Here is a 17,431-nt window from a genome sequence, read left to right as displayed (position 1 = left end):
GTGCTTACTTTGTTATTCTACTTTGTTGTTTGGGATTCATTTTGTTTTGAACCTCTCATGATATGAATGAAATATTTACTTTTGATTAAAAAATTAGCAAATTGTCCAAAAATTTAGAATGAAATCAAGACAATTAAAAGATTTGGTATTGAGGTACCAATTTAAGGATTTAGGATCAAATTGACTACCATACAATATGTTTAAGATTTTTTGGATAATTTCTATATTTAATAATAGGAGGTTCTTTACCAATATGAAATGTGCACACTCAACACAAAGAATTGTGGATGGGATTAACACTCCATTATTTTGCAGCATCAACCCCAGTGCCCACGAGAATCCCTAGGAGATAAACCACTTGCCCAACTAAAAGTTTTCGAGCAGTTAAAAGCTGCTTCTTTCGTGCAAAGTGACTTTTTTTGGCTCCACAGAGATGAGCATGAGTAACGGATCCGAAAACTTAAGATCCTACTTTTGTTTTGACCCTGCAATCATCGTACCCCTTAACCTACACGAAGAAAACAAGGTTTCAATCGATCGGGAGCGTTGAACTTCTGCCAGATCGTCCAACAAAGTCGGTCTCTTTTCTTTTCTCGGGTTTCGCAGCCCGAATTAAGCGGGGACTGGCGTGGAAAAGCGAGTCGTGTCTTGCGGTGGATGATTGGACATGGAAAAAGCACGAGCCAGGCTTTGCTCTCCAGCTCACCCTCGGTATGAAGTTTCCTAAGGAATCCAATATGATAATAGAGTGTTGTTGCGTTATGGAAACCCTAATCAGAGGGGACATCACGCCGATGTTAAATCAACCCAATGTAAGTACAAACAACATCCATGGTTGTAAACCACAAATCGGAAGACCGTTGGAGGAAATTTCCTCTGAAAAGACGGTCCATAAAAGGTGTGGGGCAATTGGTGTGCATTGTAAAGTTTATCGGTATATGCAAACGCGATCATTAAACCTAGTTATTGAACTTAAAAGATGAGTGCACCTCCTTTTAAGAAAAATTTAAGGATAACTTAAGACGTGAGAAGATAAGCACACTCTCACTGGAAAACCTTTTTAGCTATTTATCTTTAGCTCCTAAAAGCTCCCATCCTCGTATGCACGGCCCAAAGAGACCCCTCTTTACCTTTTGCAAATCGGCACACCACCGCCACCTCGTAATCTAAATCCAGCAAATTCCCCATCAGTTTCTTCTTTGAAGTTCTTTTCTTTTCGCTTGATTTGACAACCTTAGCCTACCGTAGCGTGCGACTTTGGCATCACCACATCTGTCAACACCCAGAAAGGAGTAGGGCGGGAAAATTATCAAAAATGTCGTGAACTTATCATACCCAAAGCTTTAAACCTGTTGATGTGGTCAGTCTAATAATAAATATTTTTTTATAATTTTTCAATTTAATCCCAATTAATTTTGGCTAGCAATCTTTAACGTAAATGTTAATCGTTTTACATGATATGACTAGTATTAATATAGACAATTGTTGCAATTTCTTTCAAATCTTTCAATGAATTTTTTCTTCCTTTTTTTTTTCTTTCTCTTTTTCTTATCTAGTGGTGGCTAGCGGAGGTAGTCAACCCTAGCAAGGGTTGGATGACAGCCCTCTCCAGCCCTCAGTTAGAAATAAATAAAACTGGCTAAAATGACTAAATCAACAAAAAATATTCATGCCAGCGTTCACCTTGTCACTTAAGATAGTTAGCGCCTACATTAGCAATTTCCTGCCAAAATTGGCCAGAAAAACTACATTGGTAAATTGTAAAATTTACTAAATTGATTGAATTAAAAGTTTAGGAATAAATTTATATTCATGCACTATATTTATCATTTTTTTTAATAATTATCCGACAAGTCAATGGTGGAGAACAATATTACCTTCAAAATCCACTATCTTTAAAGTTATAGTTCTTGACCCTCCACATGTTCGCGATTCTGGTCCCGTTTGTTTTCATCGAAATCTATGGGTGCCCGATGACATTGTTACATAATAACCAATGTGAGAAAGGTTTTCCTTGAAATTTAGGCTAGATAATATGGCCCAACTTAAGTATTGATAAGGGTTTTCAAGGCATTGAATTGAATTAAAACGGATGTTACATTTTATCTTCATAGACAATCCATGTTAGCTTTACCATATTCTTAAAATTTGAGGCATGTGCTAGAATGATCGATGACTCATTTTAAAGACAAAATAGGATTAGTGGTCATAATTACCCAAATCAGTACACTGGAGATAAATTTACTCAAAATTAATTTTTTTACCACCAAAAATCCTAAACTACTACATTTATGATAAATTTATTATCTGTTAGTTTTCGTTAAATTTTACTGTCAAATTAGTAAGTTGGATGGCACGTGATAATTAATAGATGTACAAGTTTGAGATTTTATCATCCGTTTGTCATAAGTATACCATTTTTGGAGTTTTCGTGGTATTAATTCAATTTAACGAAAACTAATAAAGAATAAAATTGTGACAAATGCATTAGTTTGGAGTTTTTTATGATCAAAAAATCACTTCGGGTTAAATTTATCTCAAGTGCACTGGTTTAGAGTTTTTTGTAGTTAAAAAAATAGTTTTGAATAAATTTGTCCCAAATATATCAAGTTTTGATTTTTTTAATTGTCAAAGAATTAATTTGGAGTAAATTTGTTATAAGTGTACTAATTTGGGGTTTTCTACAATATTGGTCCTAAAAAAAAAAAAAGAGTTCATAGACTAAAAACCTCAATGTTCTACTTTTAAGCATTTAAAATGTCGAGTAAGTTCATACTTTAGATAATTTTATTGGTCGTGGTTGAATCCTTGAGAGGTTCACGCAGATTCAGATAATTGCCAAGCTAGAATCGAGCTTTCTCAAGTGAGTCCCAAATCTAGCAAATACAGCTTCAGCAATGAGCAAAAAGAGAGAGAGAGAGAGCAATGACCCTACATAATGTGGAGGAATCGATTGAGAGAGCAAATGAGATTTTTCTGAGAGATAACATGAACAAATCCTAAAATTTGAGGCAAATGAGTTCTTCAATTCAACGCGAGAGAGAAAGGGAGAGAGAGGAGAAACGTGAAGCAGTATTGTTCCTAGTTTAAATGGCCATCAAAACATTTTGGCCATACGGAAGCCACATTGACGTCATGTTATCATTGTTTTGCCTTCGTCACGTAGGCAGCCACATAAGATTTTTAACTGTCATCGTTAACGAAACTGTGATGGAGGGTATACATATTTCATAGGTATAAGTTTGAGATTTTTTGTGTAAAAAAAAAATTGAGATAAATATATTATAATGGACATACTTTTAGAGTTTTTGGTGGTTTTTTTTTCTCTAAATTATAAGATGGTTGAATTTGGAGTTAGTTCTTTATTTACTGCCAATCTTAACTTCACTCAACGACTTGAAAATTAGTCATACTTGAGTTGAAAGTAAACTTGATAGCAGGTTTCGACCATTTGTCAAGACTTGCTTGAAACGTGTATTGAGCCTAGTGAGCTCAAGCTTGTTCACTTGGGCTCCTCCAGGCCAAATCATTAATAAAGGGAGACATAATATCTTTGGTTATGTTTGTTCGTCCGGATTTCTAATAAAAATATGATTGGATATGATAAAATGTGAGATCCAAGGGATTTTAATATATCATATTTACTATTTAGTAATTGTAATAATAAAGTTAAATATATTCACATCATATTGTGATATCATGTACGTTATAGTATAAACAACATATTAGGAAAAATGAACCAAAATTTTTACAAACATATATTGTAAAAATCTTTCACAACACTCTTCCTTATTTTATTTTCCTCTCTTTTATTAATTAATTTCTTTTTCATTTTTTTCCTGCAATCATTCTCTAATAAAATTTATTAAATAGTAAACCATACTAATATAACCAAAATACTAAAATACCTAAAATATATAATAAATATAAAAACAAATTTATATTTATATATTGAAATTATTTTATAAAATATAATTAAATTCGAATATATAATATATATATATATATATAAGAATAAGATTAGATTAAAATAACTAAATTGTTATTTTTTTGTTATTTTAAATTTCTTATATTAGAATTCAAATATTATTTATATTGAGATATAATTTTAATTTTGTTAATTTAAAATTTTTGTCATTCGAGAAAAATAACTACCTCTCGCAACATTCTTACTTACTTTATCTTATTTTCTTTTTATTTTATTTTCCTCTCTTTTTATTAATTAATTATTTAATTAATTATTTATTTTTCCCCTCCCATCGTTCTCTAATAAAATGTTATTAAATAGTAAACTATATTAATATACCTAAAATACTAAAATACCTGAAATATATAATAAGTATATAATATTTATATATAGATTAAATTAAAATAACTAAATTGTTATTTTGTGTTATTTTGAATTTCTTATATTAGAATTCAAATATTGTTTATATTGAGATGTAATTTTAATTTGTTAATTTAAAAAATCCGTTATTAAAAAAAAATTTCCTATTATGGATGCTATAAATTCTATTCACATTTATCTCATCTCCCCATGAGATAATTTTATTTAATCTATATCACACTTATATTCAACTTTATCTTGTCTTGAATATGCATCAAACATAGGTATTAATAAATTTTATTATATCCTAAATTTTATTCACATAGTCTTGACAATCTTAAAGTCTACATTTAATACTATGGAAAAACCCTAGATTGATATACTCATAACAAATTTATTCTCTATTAATTTTCATTAAATTTTATTATTAAATTACTAAGTTGGATGATATGTAACAATGACAATCTTAAAGTCTACATTTAATACTATGGAAAAACCCCAGATTGGTATACTCGTAACAAATTTATTCTCCATTAATTTTCGTTAAATTTTATTATTAAATTACTAAGTTGGATGTCATGTAACAATTAAAAGGTGTATCGATGCGGCATGTTATACCAATTTGTGGTTTTTTGTAGTATTAATTTAATTAAATAAAAGATTAATTTATATAAATATATCAATTTATGATTTTTGATGGTTAAAACATTAGTTTAGGATAAATTTAAATATATCAATTCAGGTTATTTATGGTAGTATCCCTCAAAAGCCTGTTAGGACGACATTTAATAGGGTCATTTTGCCGTTCAAAACGATGGGGAGAAAAGGCATAGGATGCAGAGACCCTTGGGGGCGGAGGGGGTGGTGGGGGTAAAAATCATGGGCATTTTAACCATGGCTGATGCAAATGGCAACATATGCCGCCGAATAGCGACGGTTCTGTTCTGAGCCGATCCGTACCGTGGCGCAGGCGCACCGATTTCTAGGCTGCCGCTGCTGCTTGCCTGTACCGTCGCCTCAGAGGGTGAAAAAATAGTCGTTAAGAGGAGTTTTGGCAAAGCTTATGATTCACACGTCGGGGTCTAGTCGGACCCCCTCTTTTATTTTTATTTATTTGTTTCAATTACTGGAAAGATGACAAGATTAGACCAGAGGAGAAGACAAAGAGCTTTTGAAAAAGTATAGAAAAATGATGTTCCTTGGGAAGCTTAAGCTATTAAGATTAACTTAGCCAAGTGAAACTCTGTTTCGTCATGGGATTTGCATTTTGATTTCTTCTGTTTAAACAATTTGACTTGTCTTTTTTTTTTTTATCATTTTTTCAAAATATGCAGATTTTTATGTAGAATCATTCATTAAGAATTCCTTTTTACACTTTATTTTGGAGGCATGGCCCCAGTCTCGGTACTGGGTAGAGTGATCCCTAGCAAGTACGCAAACATAGAGATGCATGTTTTATTCGACTTAGGTGGATCACAACTTAATTTGACAAGAGATGAGATGCCAATGAAGCATGAAGAACTTTTTGGCTTACAAAAAGTGGAAAGTAGCAAAACAACAAATATTAGAAGAAAGTGCCCCCCAAAATACATACCACATCAACTCAAACTTCAACATAAATGTACTCGGTAGATGGACAACCTTATCCATTTAAGGTGCAAAATAAATAAACACCACGTCAAGGTCGTGCCATGCCAGTCGAATTTGTATAGGAAAGTGAGGATGATGGTCAAACTGGAATTTATATTATTTAAATGAGGGCAAAGCTGGAAAAAAAATTCATTACTCCCAAAAGTAGTATTCCGAAAATGCTCGATGTCAATACTAGGCAGGACTTGCATTAGACTAAGGAACTTTAGAAATGCTAACTTTAATTGGAAAACCTTTAAAATTATGTTGCCAAACGTCTCAATTCAACCAGAGTCGGTGATAGTTTTTTTTTTTTTTTTTTGAACAAGTAACCAAGTAATTGGGGAGCATCCTCAGTGCCGATTTTCCCGGAAAGTTATGTCTCGACAGATGTTCTTCACCTCCATACTCTCGTTAATCAAAACGACGCCGAGTCCTTTGAGTGCGTCATCTAAGGGTCTATTAAAAAGTTGGGTCAACATGCATCATGACTTCAAACATTGGACCCACGGAACGGATGTTGACCAATCATCCTGGGCCCCCCCTTTTTTTTAGCACATGCATGATGAAACTCATTTCTCTTTTATCATTGACATATATATATATTTCTTCCTCATTAGAAGGATGTTGTATTTCACAAAATTAATAGAAGGCATACTCAATTTTTTTCAATAGATTTTGTGCCTAATGTAATTATCTTTTAAATAGTGCAATCTTTTATGTTTCTTCTGTTTTCCCCCTATATTACTAGCTCGACTTTTTAGGACCATTAGCACATCTTAAGAATCTGTCATAATAAGTCAGTATAGTGTCCTAGAATTCAATGGATAAACAGACCCAATTCATGTAAGGTCGCGGAAAGTGTCTATGTGAATAGGTCATCGTTTTGAAGAGAGAGAATCCGTAATTCCCGTTGAAGAAGCCATGCTCGATATCCATTTATTAAAATAAATTCATGTACATCATCAGAGATATGTGGTGTAATTATGAGTTAATTACTCAACAAAAAGCGCCTTTAAAATTATGACTCTTCGGTTCATGTCCTATCGGTTTTCTACCATAGTTTTCTTAATTTTTAATATTATAATAATTATGGGTTCATGGTTCAACCAATTTGAGCATAATCAACACGACTCTATAATCCGTGTCTTTTTGCAATAGTTTTCTTTCTTTTTTTGTCTCTGAAAAGGCATGTCTCTTTAGTTATTAAAAGGTGGTTCTCGAGGTGTGCCAGATTCGAGAAGTGTCTGACTGACTTCAAAGTGTTATATCTTGAGAGGCATAATTTGCAAATCTGCAAAACACTGTTGACAATATCTAATCGTCTTTAAAGAGATTCGATAATCTGTACGTCTCATTCTATGGTACAATCCATTCAGGTTTTTCCCACATGATGTACGACAAAGTCGAATGATTGTTGCTACTTCAACCGACAGTGCACGCAGGCCCCTCGCTCGCGTCTCTGCCTCGTCGCACTGAGTGAAGGAACTCGCAAGCCTAAAACATTTCTTCATTTTGAGACTACATCTTTTCAAGAAGATGGTCCGATGACTTTTTTGAGTGGATGCCCAGCACAAAGTTAGGCAAATGAGCCATTCACTCTGTCCAGGGGCTGCATTTGTCATTGGAGATATGTTGCTAAAGTCACTCAAATGAAGTTTTTTAAAAATCATGACACCTACGTAATTGGTAGAACCCAAGCTCAGTATTATAGTAAGTTATAATACTGTCAATGATTTTTTTCTATAATTTCATAAAGTAAGGATGCTACATTTGCTCGCGCAACCAACTGACCCTAACAATATGTTAGCCATGTGACCTTCTCCGATGACAAAAGCTGACCTTAGGACTCAATTATCAATAGAAAATGTTCAAAACTTGATTGACTAAGGGGTAATATAATAAGGAAAATATCGTATATATCCCAAAAAAAATAAAAAAATACATGTTTCCATTTTCACTTAGATTATGGCGACCTCGGCACAATTGAGTAGGAGCAAGCATTACAACCTCGAATGGAAGAATTGGACCGGTAGGAACTTGTCTATTTCTAACATCTAGGGTATGCATAATAGGTTTCGAGTACCAAAAATTGGAAAATCTATTTTGACGAGTAAGTTTTAGGTTTTAGATAGATGGAATTTGGAACCTAGAATAACTTTTTGTATTTTTCTTGATCTATATCTTTGAGTGATCTTACGATATTCCATGGCATATGATGATGAGTGTATAATTTAGTATTGGTTCAAGCTTCTATTTTATGATTGATATTTTTACCTTGTTAATATTTCATACTATTTGTGTATCTATATATATGTTGTGGTCAATGGATTATAACAATAAATGATAGTCATTAAATGTGTTAATTCACTGTAATTGTTTAACTAATTATACATATGAAACCCAGATAAACCTTGAAACCAATCCTGGAGTGATAGGATAGATTCATGATGGAACCTATACGGAATCTACAACCCTTCATCCCTACAATCGAGGGTATTCATTTTTTTTTGTCCATGATTAACTTGCTTTCATGATACTAGCTAGAACTAGAGAAATTCTTGTAATTTTTTTTCATGATTATATTCAAGTTCATTCGGTTACCATTTTGCTACCAATAAAGCAACGTAATGAATCACTAAAATTCAATATTTCGATTGCGATGATTGTCAAATGAGGCAAATTAATTCGACACTTGAAAGTGGGAATCAAATAGATGCGACTCTTATAATTCAGTGCTATAGTACTCGGTGTTTATATTTTCAGTTTTTTTTCGAACAGTCTCTTGCTTGTGACATATACATTCGGCATTTTGAAAATCGAACACTTTCTCAATCCATTTACATATTCAAAGGGCATTTGGCGCAACTCTCTCGCAGCAATTACAGAATTAAAAACATGCTTCTTTTTATTAAAAAGAATTCATAAATGTTTGGATATTCATTAATAGGCAATCCTTAAAAAATTGATATTTGTAAATGAATGTCTTGAGAACACTTATTAAGGAATAAATGAATAAAACTCGAAGTCTATGTTCATGTAAAGTACAGCAGTATTCCAACCAAAAACAAAAGCACAATGATATAAAAACGTTTCCGAAAGTTTTAACTTTTTCGAATTGAAACGCTTGTTGATATGCTTGAAGAAAAGCGACTTGTGTTAGATACCCGTATAAGAAAAGCTTGTGATTTCGAATATACTATGTAGCTCATACTATATGTAATCAAACATTGAAAATCAGAAGGGTTCTCATCTCCAAGGCACAAAAGAAGATTTGCAGCCCCTCTCTCTCTCTCTAGCTTCCAACTTTTTCTTTCTCTCCTTTTGAGGAGGGGAAAACTAGCAGCCCCGTGCAAAGATGGAAGCCAACAATACACAAATCGCCATCCTCCCTTTTTTCGGGCCTGTTGTCTTCTTCTCCTGCGGGTCAAAATTTAATAAAGGTTTGCTGATGCTGCTGGGGTCTCCTTGCAGTAAAAGCGAGATTTAATAACCGGGAACAGTACAGGGGGGGGCAACGGTCAAAATCCAGTTCGGACTCTCGGGAGGTGGGGAGTTCCTTAAGGGGCAGTTCGGGGACAAATGCAGAGGAACGCTCAACGGTTCTTTTTCTCTCTCTTTCTCTCTCTCTCTCTCACTGTGCCAAAATCCGAAAGGAGCTGATGCTGCAGTGACTCACTTCCTGATGCTTGTCAAAAATTTAACACTTGCTTCTCTAAAGGGGTTTAAAGTGGGGGGCAAGTGCTTAGGTTTTTCCCTCAAGACCTTTCACACTTGTTCTCTCTTTCGCTCTCGAGCTCGCTTTTAGCTTTTCCATTTCTCTGCTAGCTTCTCTCTCTTTGGTCCATTCTCTCTCTCTCTCTCTCTCTCTTAGACACAGAGACAGACATTGGGTTCTACTCAAGTTGCAGTTTTGATATCAGTGGAGACCGAGGTTTTGTGCCCATTCGTCTCTGTGGTTCATTCTTGGGAGACCCGTTTGGAGATAGAGGCAGCAGAGGAGCTTTTTTTCTCAGAGCGTGAGAACTGACAACAATGGCGGCTCCAAAGGCAGAAGAGATAAGCCACTTACCGATGGACCAACTTCAGGGCTTGGAGTATTGCATAGATTCCAACCCTTCTTGGGGTAAAGGCCAATCCTCTCCTTTCTGTTCTTTTATTTCTTTTAGGATCTTGTTGATCCCCCCATTTTCATTACTTGATGATCTTCAGCACTTGAAACGCCCCCTTGTTTGTCGCGCTTGATGTGTGTGAGTTTTTGATCTTGCAACCAGGGGAAGCAATAGCTTTGGGCTTTCAGCACTACATTTTGGCCCTGGGAACAGCAGTGATGATCCCTTCGTTTTTGGTTCCTTTGATGGGAGGCAGTGATGTGAGTGGATACTATTTCTGGTTCTTTCTTGTCTACTGATTGATCTCATTTTACTTTTCTTTTATCTATCATTTCACTCCATCTTTAGTGAACCTTTGTTCATTAATTTCCCTCTCGTTAGTGAATCGTTATCATGGATGCTCCTTTCATTTATCTGTTGAGTGGTGCTTGTGGGAATGGATCATTGAGCAGAGCATCTTTCTTGCTAATATTGCAATAACTGCAGAGAGATTTATAGTAAATAATCGCGGTTAGGATGAGTTCAATCAGCATATTTATCACAAATTTCTTAGTCATTTCCTTTTCGCAAGAAGCTTATAAGGATGCGTCAGCATCATGACTTAAGTCATTCGAAGAATCTACAGATTTCGCGGTAGCTACCCTGAAACTTTGACAGCAGTCAGCACCACTCGTCTTATAATCAGTGTGATTTCCAATTGTAAGTGAGTTTTTGCACGTTCGCATATCTTGTATGTGCGAATTTATCATACGGGGTTTGAATGATTTTCAACATAGAAACTTACTAGCAACCGCTTTCATGGCACGCGTTCGAATGGCCTAAAACATGAGCCATTAATCTGACCAAAGTGCTCTCTGTCCTTTCTCATTATGATAGGTTAATATTTTAATTGATTGTTCCAGGAGAATAAGTATAAATTGAACTTGTCTTGGAAATTTACTGGGGACTTTTGCTCACCCTATATCGCTGAAATCTTTTGGTTTCTATGTTGGCCAGGGTGACAAAGTGAGAGTAGTGCAGACGTTGCTATTTGTCGAGGGAATTAATACGCTCCTTCAGACGCTATTTGGAACCCGGTTGCCAACGGTTATAGGAGGTTCTTATGCGTACATGGTCCCCATTATATCGATAATTCATGATTCCAAACTAACAAGAATTGAGGATGATCACTTGGTAAGTTAAGAAGATTTTTTACTTGCCCACATGGTTAAGTCCACATGAAACAGCATTGTCTAGGAGACAATGTTGAATTTCATGGGTAAACTTATAAAGTATCTTCAAGCGCTCACATGACTAGAACTGTCTATACATTTCTAGAGATTCCTTAGTACGATGAGAGCAGTTCAGGGCGCTCTGATCGTAGCATCAAGCATCCAAATCATTCTTGGTTACAGTCAGATGTGGGCAATATGTTCCCGGTATAGAATTTATCCCACACATTATTTCCCTCTGCTAATGAACTTAACAGAAGCACAATCTCTGATGTATGTGACTTACGATGCAGGTTCTTCAGCCCGCTAGGTATGGTACCTGTGATTGCATTGGCGGGCTTCGGTCTGTTTGATCGAGGTTTCCCAGTGGTAGGATGCTGCACTCTTCCTGACACTGGTTATGAATTTGTGGATTCCTCCAACAGCGAAGAATCACCCTCATTCATTAATCTTACACTCATGGTGCATCTTGCAGGTTGGAAGATGTGTTGAAATCGGCATCCCCATGTTTATTTTGTTTATTGCTTTCTCCCAGGTAACAGACCTATATCGGCAATAAATTGATTTTATTGAGATATGATTCAGATAAATCCTACTTCATATGAAATATTATGGAGAAGGCTTTTACCATTTCCCATATTTACCAAGTTTATATATTCAAAAAATAATTTGTTTGTCAAAGAAGTATTTAACGTTAGTTACAGTATTCAATATTTGTCACCCTTTTCCCTTAAAAGTATGTGAGAGCAAATCTTCTTTTTGTTTATAAAAGTATGGCAACTGGTACATCTTCCTTCCTGCTCATCTTTTTCTTTCTTATGAACTTTATTACAGTACTTAAAGAATTTTCATTTAAGAGGACTGCCTGTACTCGAACGGTTTGCTCTCCTTATATCAATCACCGTGATATGGGCATATGCACACCTCTTGACGGCAAGTGGTGCGTACAAACATCATCCAGAGTTAACTCAAATCAATTGCCGGACAGACAGGGCCAACCTGATATCCACTGCTCCCTGGTCAGTAACTTGTCTTCTCAGTTTAATCCACAACATAGGTAGAGCATTTACTGTAACAAGTGCCTCTGAGAGAGCAAAGCAATTGGCTTTGCTGGATGTGCATTTAGACATTAGAGGGGTTAAATATATGCTGGTCGAAGAACACCAAGCACTGAAATAGGAAACACCTTTCACAGTTTAAATTTTCATAAGAGCATGCAATGCACCAATAGCGGATAGGTCTATACTCAAGCATGACTCGCGGGCATTTTTTTAGGATAAATCAAATCTAATAGAAAGAAATTATATGACTAGCTGAAGTCCCAATTCGTGAGAGTAAAAAACACGAAATGTTTGTTTGATGTGAGAGTTGCTTGCTGTCAGGATAAAAGTTCCGTACCCTCTTCAGTGGGGTGCGCCTACATTTGATGCTGGACATGCTTTTGGGATGATGGCTGCCGTGCTGGTCTCATTAATCGAGGTACTAATCAGAAAAACTAAGATTTAGCACAATCCATTTCAATGTCACTAGTCCACTGGTGACCCTAAGAGGTTGTCTATTTGACAGTCAACGGGAGCATACAAGGCTGCATCTCGTCTGGCTAGTGCGACGCCTCCTCCAGCTCATGTTCTTAGCCGCGGCATCGGATGGCAGGTCTGGCAAGTTGCCTTGTTTTTTACTTAATTTAGACCGGAAGAAATGATTCACACACATACGCACACACACCCACACCCCTAGCTTTGCTGCCGATAAAAGAAGTATTCAAGCAAATTTGTCAAACGGCTGGCTCATCAGAAGTACAATTAGCAGGAAATCAACTAATTTTGAAGAACTAACATGAGGTTTCATCACACGCAGGGAATTGGCATATTGCTGGATGGCATGTTTGGGACATTGACGGGTTCAACAGTCTCAGTGTAAGTGGCATTGTAATCTGATATCAAGTTCCTTCATTTTCACCCTTTTCTCAATACTAAGCTTGTTCTCAATGTCTCAGAGAAAATGTCGGTCTTCTTGGAAGCACCAGGGTGGGAAGCCGCAGGGTCATTCAGATCTCGGCAGGCTTTATGATTTTCTTCTCAATGCTCGGTGAGTCATATAGAGCATTCACTTATCGAGACTTCTTCATTCCATCTCACTTCCCTGACATACTTCCCTTTCTATTGAAGGAAAATTTGGAGCACTTTTTGCTTCAATACCATTTACAATCTTCGCTGCTGTGTACTGCGTTCTATTTGGTCTTGTCGGTAAGTGCAACCAAAGTGATAATCCACACGACTGTCTACATATACCATCCTCACATTTTGAGATTAGCATCTGATTATTATTGAGCAGCTGCATTTGCTTTCTTCCAGCCTCTGTGGGGCTGTCATTTTTGCAGTTCACAAACATGAATTCGATGCGGAATCTCTTCATTGTGGGCGTTTCGCTCTTCTTAGGCTTGTCTGTTCCCGAGTACTTCAGAGAATACACATTAAAGGCCCTCCATGGTCCTTCTCATACCAGGGCAATATGGGTAAGATTTCATATTCTGGACCTTTCCGATGACACTAGCACACTTGTAGATAATTCTCATGAAAAGCCCTTCTCTTTCTCTCTCTGTGCAGTTCACACTTGTAGATAATTCTCATGAAAAGCCCTTCTCTTTCTGGACTTTTCAAGTAGACTTAGCCCTTCTCTTTCTCTCTCTGTGCAGTTCAATGATTTCTTGAACACTATCTTCTTCTCGTCCCCAACGGTCGCGCTGATTGTGGCCGTGTTCTTGGACAACACTCTAGACTACAAGGACAGCGCCAAAGACCGGGGGATGCCGTGGTGGGCCAAGTTCCGGACGTTCAAAGGAGACAGCCGGAATGAGGAGTTCTACACCCTTCCCTTCAACCTCAACCGTTTCTTCCCGCCGTCGTGAAGTAAATGTGCTCCGCGGTTGCGGATGAATTTGTACGAGGAAAAGCATCATTTCCGGAGGGTAGTGAGGATTGTGTGGTGTGAGCTAAGTTAAAGAAGGTGTGACGATGGAATGGACGAGGAAAAGCATCATTTCTCTGCCATTGAACTTTGCTATATATGTGTTTAACCCAGCTTGTATATGGGTTTAATGCAATAAATTTGTTTATTTTTTTTCCCTCCTTTTCTGCTGTCTCAATTCTTGGCACACAACAGGAAAGATCTGCATCGAAATGAAGTGATTGTTTGAAACGTTAACAATAGAAATTCCTTTGGTTCTTTTATCATTGCAATAGAAGGAAAGAGGACTAGAATGAGTTCATAAGAGTTCATAAGTGAAATCATTGTTAAACATGTGCAAATAGATCTTTTCTCAAATATATTGTAAATATAGTGAAGATATATGACTTTGGAGATTATGTATCCGAATTTCCAATTGACGGACTCCGACTTTAATTGATACGCAAGTAATAGATCAAACCATTCTAGAACCTCTTGATCTTATGCGGATATACTATCTTTTTGAGCCGGAGAGACGATTGGAGGGGTTGTTGATCTATCATGATCATCATTCTAATTGAAAATGATAATTTTAATGCCTATTTAAGACTGTTCATGACGAATCGTTCCATTTGAAGACATTTGCAACTTAATTTAACATTTTCCCTACAATTTAGAGCTTCATTTGGATATACTATCTTTTTTAGCAGGAGAGACGATTGGAGGGGTTGTTGATCTATCATGATCATTTTAATTAAAAATGATAAGTTGAATGCCTATTTAAGACTGTTCACAACGAATCGTTCCGTTTGAAGACATTTGCAACTTAATTTAACATTTTCCCTACGATTTAGAGCTTCATTCATTCTTTGATCGTGTAAATAATTTAAGAGATAATATTATAGTAGGGAGTGGGTTTTCTTTAAATCTCACAGAATAATTAAAAATGAGATCCTTCAATAGAAAAAGAATTATAGAGCCTTGGATCTTATTGAACGACTGCATATACATATAAAATATAATTGTCATCATTGAACGGTTTAGTCAACCGTAGTTCCATATATTACTAGCACATTGCCACCACCTTGCCATGGTAATTCCAATTATTGTTGATACATAACTTTATTTTCTAAATCAGAGTACATGGTGAAAATCTACAATTTTTCTATTGCCACCACCTTGCCATGGTAATTCCAATTATTGTTGATACATAACTTTATTTTCTAAATCAGAGTTCATGGTGAAAATCTACAATTTTTCTAAGAAATTGACATATCAAGTAGACCTAAGGAGACCGAATCTAGTAGTAGCAAGCCCCATTCCTCACCCATCTTTGCCCATGATGATTAAAAGAATTAATTTGATCTGGGTGGGCCGAAACGGTTTGCTCTCGAGAAGGGAATTGTTAGGCCCACTCATAATCAATTTTAATCAATTAGGGAAAATATCGCTCAACAACACTCCACTCAATCGATTTTTTTTTTTTTTCTTGATGACCCAGGAAATCCGCGTACCGTACCAACATGGACAATCCGATAGGCCCAGGGGAACGAGGGATAAACCCTGGGGCGACGCTAGTAGATGATCCACCACCCCGACGTCGCACTTAAGGCCGCAGGATTCGAACTCCTTTCCTCTGGCAAAGGATCATGGGAGCACTTATCCAACTGGGTCACCGCAGGCAGTGGTTCCACTCAATCGAATATTGATTTTGAGTAAACATTTAAAAGTTTTGATGCAAGATTTTTCATAAGATTATCATTAACTATATTGATGAATTTTTTTTAAAAAAAAATCACATATGAAACCATTCTTTGGATCCCGTAAAAAAAAATTTCGGCCTTTTGCTAATTACTTTTTCTACTTTCATGAAACATATACAACTTTAATATGTAGATTTTATAGCCACCCAAACAAATACACAAATTTTAGTCCTGAAATGAGATGAATAATCTTAACGGAGCTCCCAAAAAAAAAAAATCTTAGTTATAGATGAATGTAAGACTCATATCTATAATTATCTCCAAATAACCAAAATTGACAATTTTAGTTGTCAAAATCACTAAAACCAGAACTCCACCACCCCAGCCATCACCGGATTATAAATGCAAAAAGAAGCACTTCCGAACCCTATAATATAATAGATATTATATAGAGCACCACGTACGACCTTATAAATACTAAAAAAACCCATTTAATTTTTAGCATACAAAATTCACAATTAAAAAGCTAAAAGAGCAAAAGAACAAAAAAGTTAAAGGTAAGCGAGCACGTGAAGGCCTTTTATGAGGTGTTTTGTATTATTTCGTGGTGGCCCTTATATACCGAATTTATCTTATTAGTGCCCTTATGTACCAATCTAATGTAGTGTAGGATTTCTGACTCTTGACTTTTATACCACAAAATAAAATACTCATTGCATACTACATAAGTCTAATTTTCTAAAAGCATATCTCGAGTTGTGTCCTATTTAAGTGAAACAAAATATACTTGTTGGTATGGACTTAGGAAATATATTATATTAAATCTCGTAAGTTCTTAAACTGTAAAAGTCAAGATCATACAATAGATACTCTTTTTAAAAAAATATGAATTTAGAAAAAGATATATTAATATTTCAAATGGTGAGAAAGGACAGTAAAAATAGGCAAAAAAAAAAAAAAGACTTTTTTTTTTTGCTAGAACAAAACGAAGATAGAACTAGAGTAGTTGAAGTATAATCATAGAATAGGAAGAAATTACTTAACCTATTTTCATAAATGTTAACTGAAAAAACAGTCATTGAAGGAACTTTGACTAGATAGAAATTATTCAAGTGCCAGTCGAGGGCAGGAAAATTATCAAACACGTCTTAAACTTTTTATACTTTTGTCAATTTAGTTCTAAATTTTAATTTTGTCAATTCAATCCTAAACATTTTCACTTCTTGTCATTTAAGTTCATCGGACCAATTTTGGTCGGAATTCAATGCCACCGACCGTCTTATCTTTGCTAACGTAGACACAATTTATTATTTTTAAAATATTTTTTCGATTTTTTTTCTCTCTTCTTCCTCTGTTGGTCACCCAGTCGGCGACCGGCCAGAGGCTATGACTGGCAAGGATGACCTTGCCTCACCCTTGCTAGCCTTGGGCGAGGCTTGCCCTCACCAAATTCGGCCCACGAGCCTCACCAGCCAATTCCTAATGAGGGCAAGCTCGCCTTAG

General features: G+C 35.7%; 1 protein-coding gene across 1 annotated transcript; it reads left to right on the top strand.

Moving 5' to 3' along the window:
• Nucleotides 1-9,564: 9,564 nt before the first annotated feature.
• Nucleotides 9,565-14,504, top strand: LOC104440892 (nucleobase-ascorbate transporter 2). The gene is made up of 14 exons (XM_010053879.3): nt 9,565-10,082; nt 10,231-10,328; nt 11,065-11,241; nt 11,386-11,486; nt 11,573-11,648; nt 11,755-11,814; nt 12,114-12,298; nt 12,662-12,758; nt 12,846-12,932; nt 13,137-13,195; nt 13,276-13,367; nt 13,448-13,525; nt 13,634-13,794; nt 13,975-14,504. Exons 1-14 carry the CDS (start codon nt 9,992-9,994, stop codon nt 14,185-14,187), a joined length of 1,575 nt encoding a protein of 524 aa, XP_010052181.1. The 5' UTR covers nt 9,565-9,991; the 3' UTR covers nt 14,188-14,504.
• The last annotated feature ends 2,927 nt before the right edge of the window (nt 14,505-17,431 follow it).

This window comes from Eucalyptus grandis, chromosome 4 (assembly GCF_016545825.1).
Source record: "Eucalyptus grandis isolate ANBG69807.140 chromosome 4, ASM1654582v1, whole genome shotgun sequence".
NCBI classification, from domain to species: domain Eukaryota; kingdom Viridiplantae; phylum Streptophyta; class Magnoliopsida; order Myrtales; family Myrtaceae; genus Eucalyptus; species Eucalyptus grandis.
Note: the sequence above shows the minus strand (reverse complement) of the source record. Positions and strands in the feature narration are given on the sequence as shown.

Coding starts and splice junctions, on each gene's coding strand:
- LOC104440892 (XM_010053879.3), top strand. CDS start 9,992: ATGGCGGCTCCAAAGGCAGAAGAGATAAGCCACTTACCGATGGACCAA. Junction 11,242..11,385: donor GAATTGAGGATGATCACTTG/GTAAGTTAAGAA, acceptor ATACATTTCTAG/AGATTCCTTAGTACGATGAG. Junction 12,759..12,845: donor TGCTGGTCTCATTAATCGAG/GTACTAATCAGA, acceptor TCTATTTGACAG/TCAACGGGAGCATACAAGGC.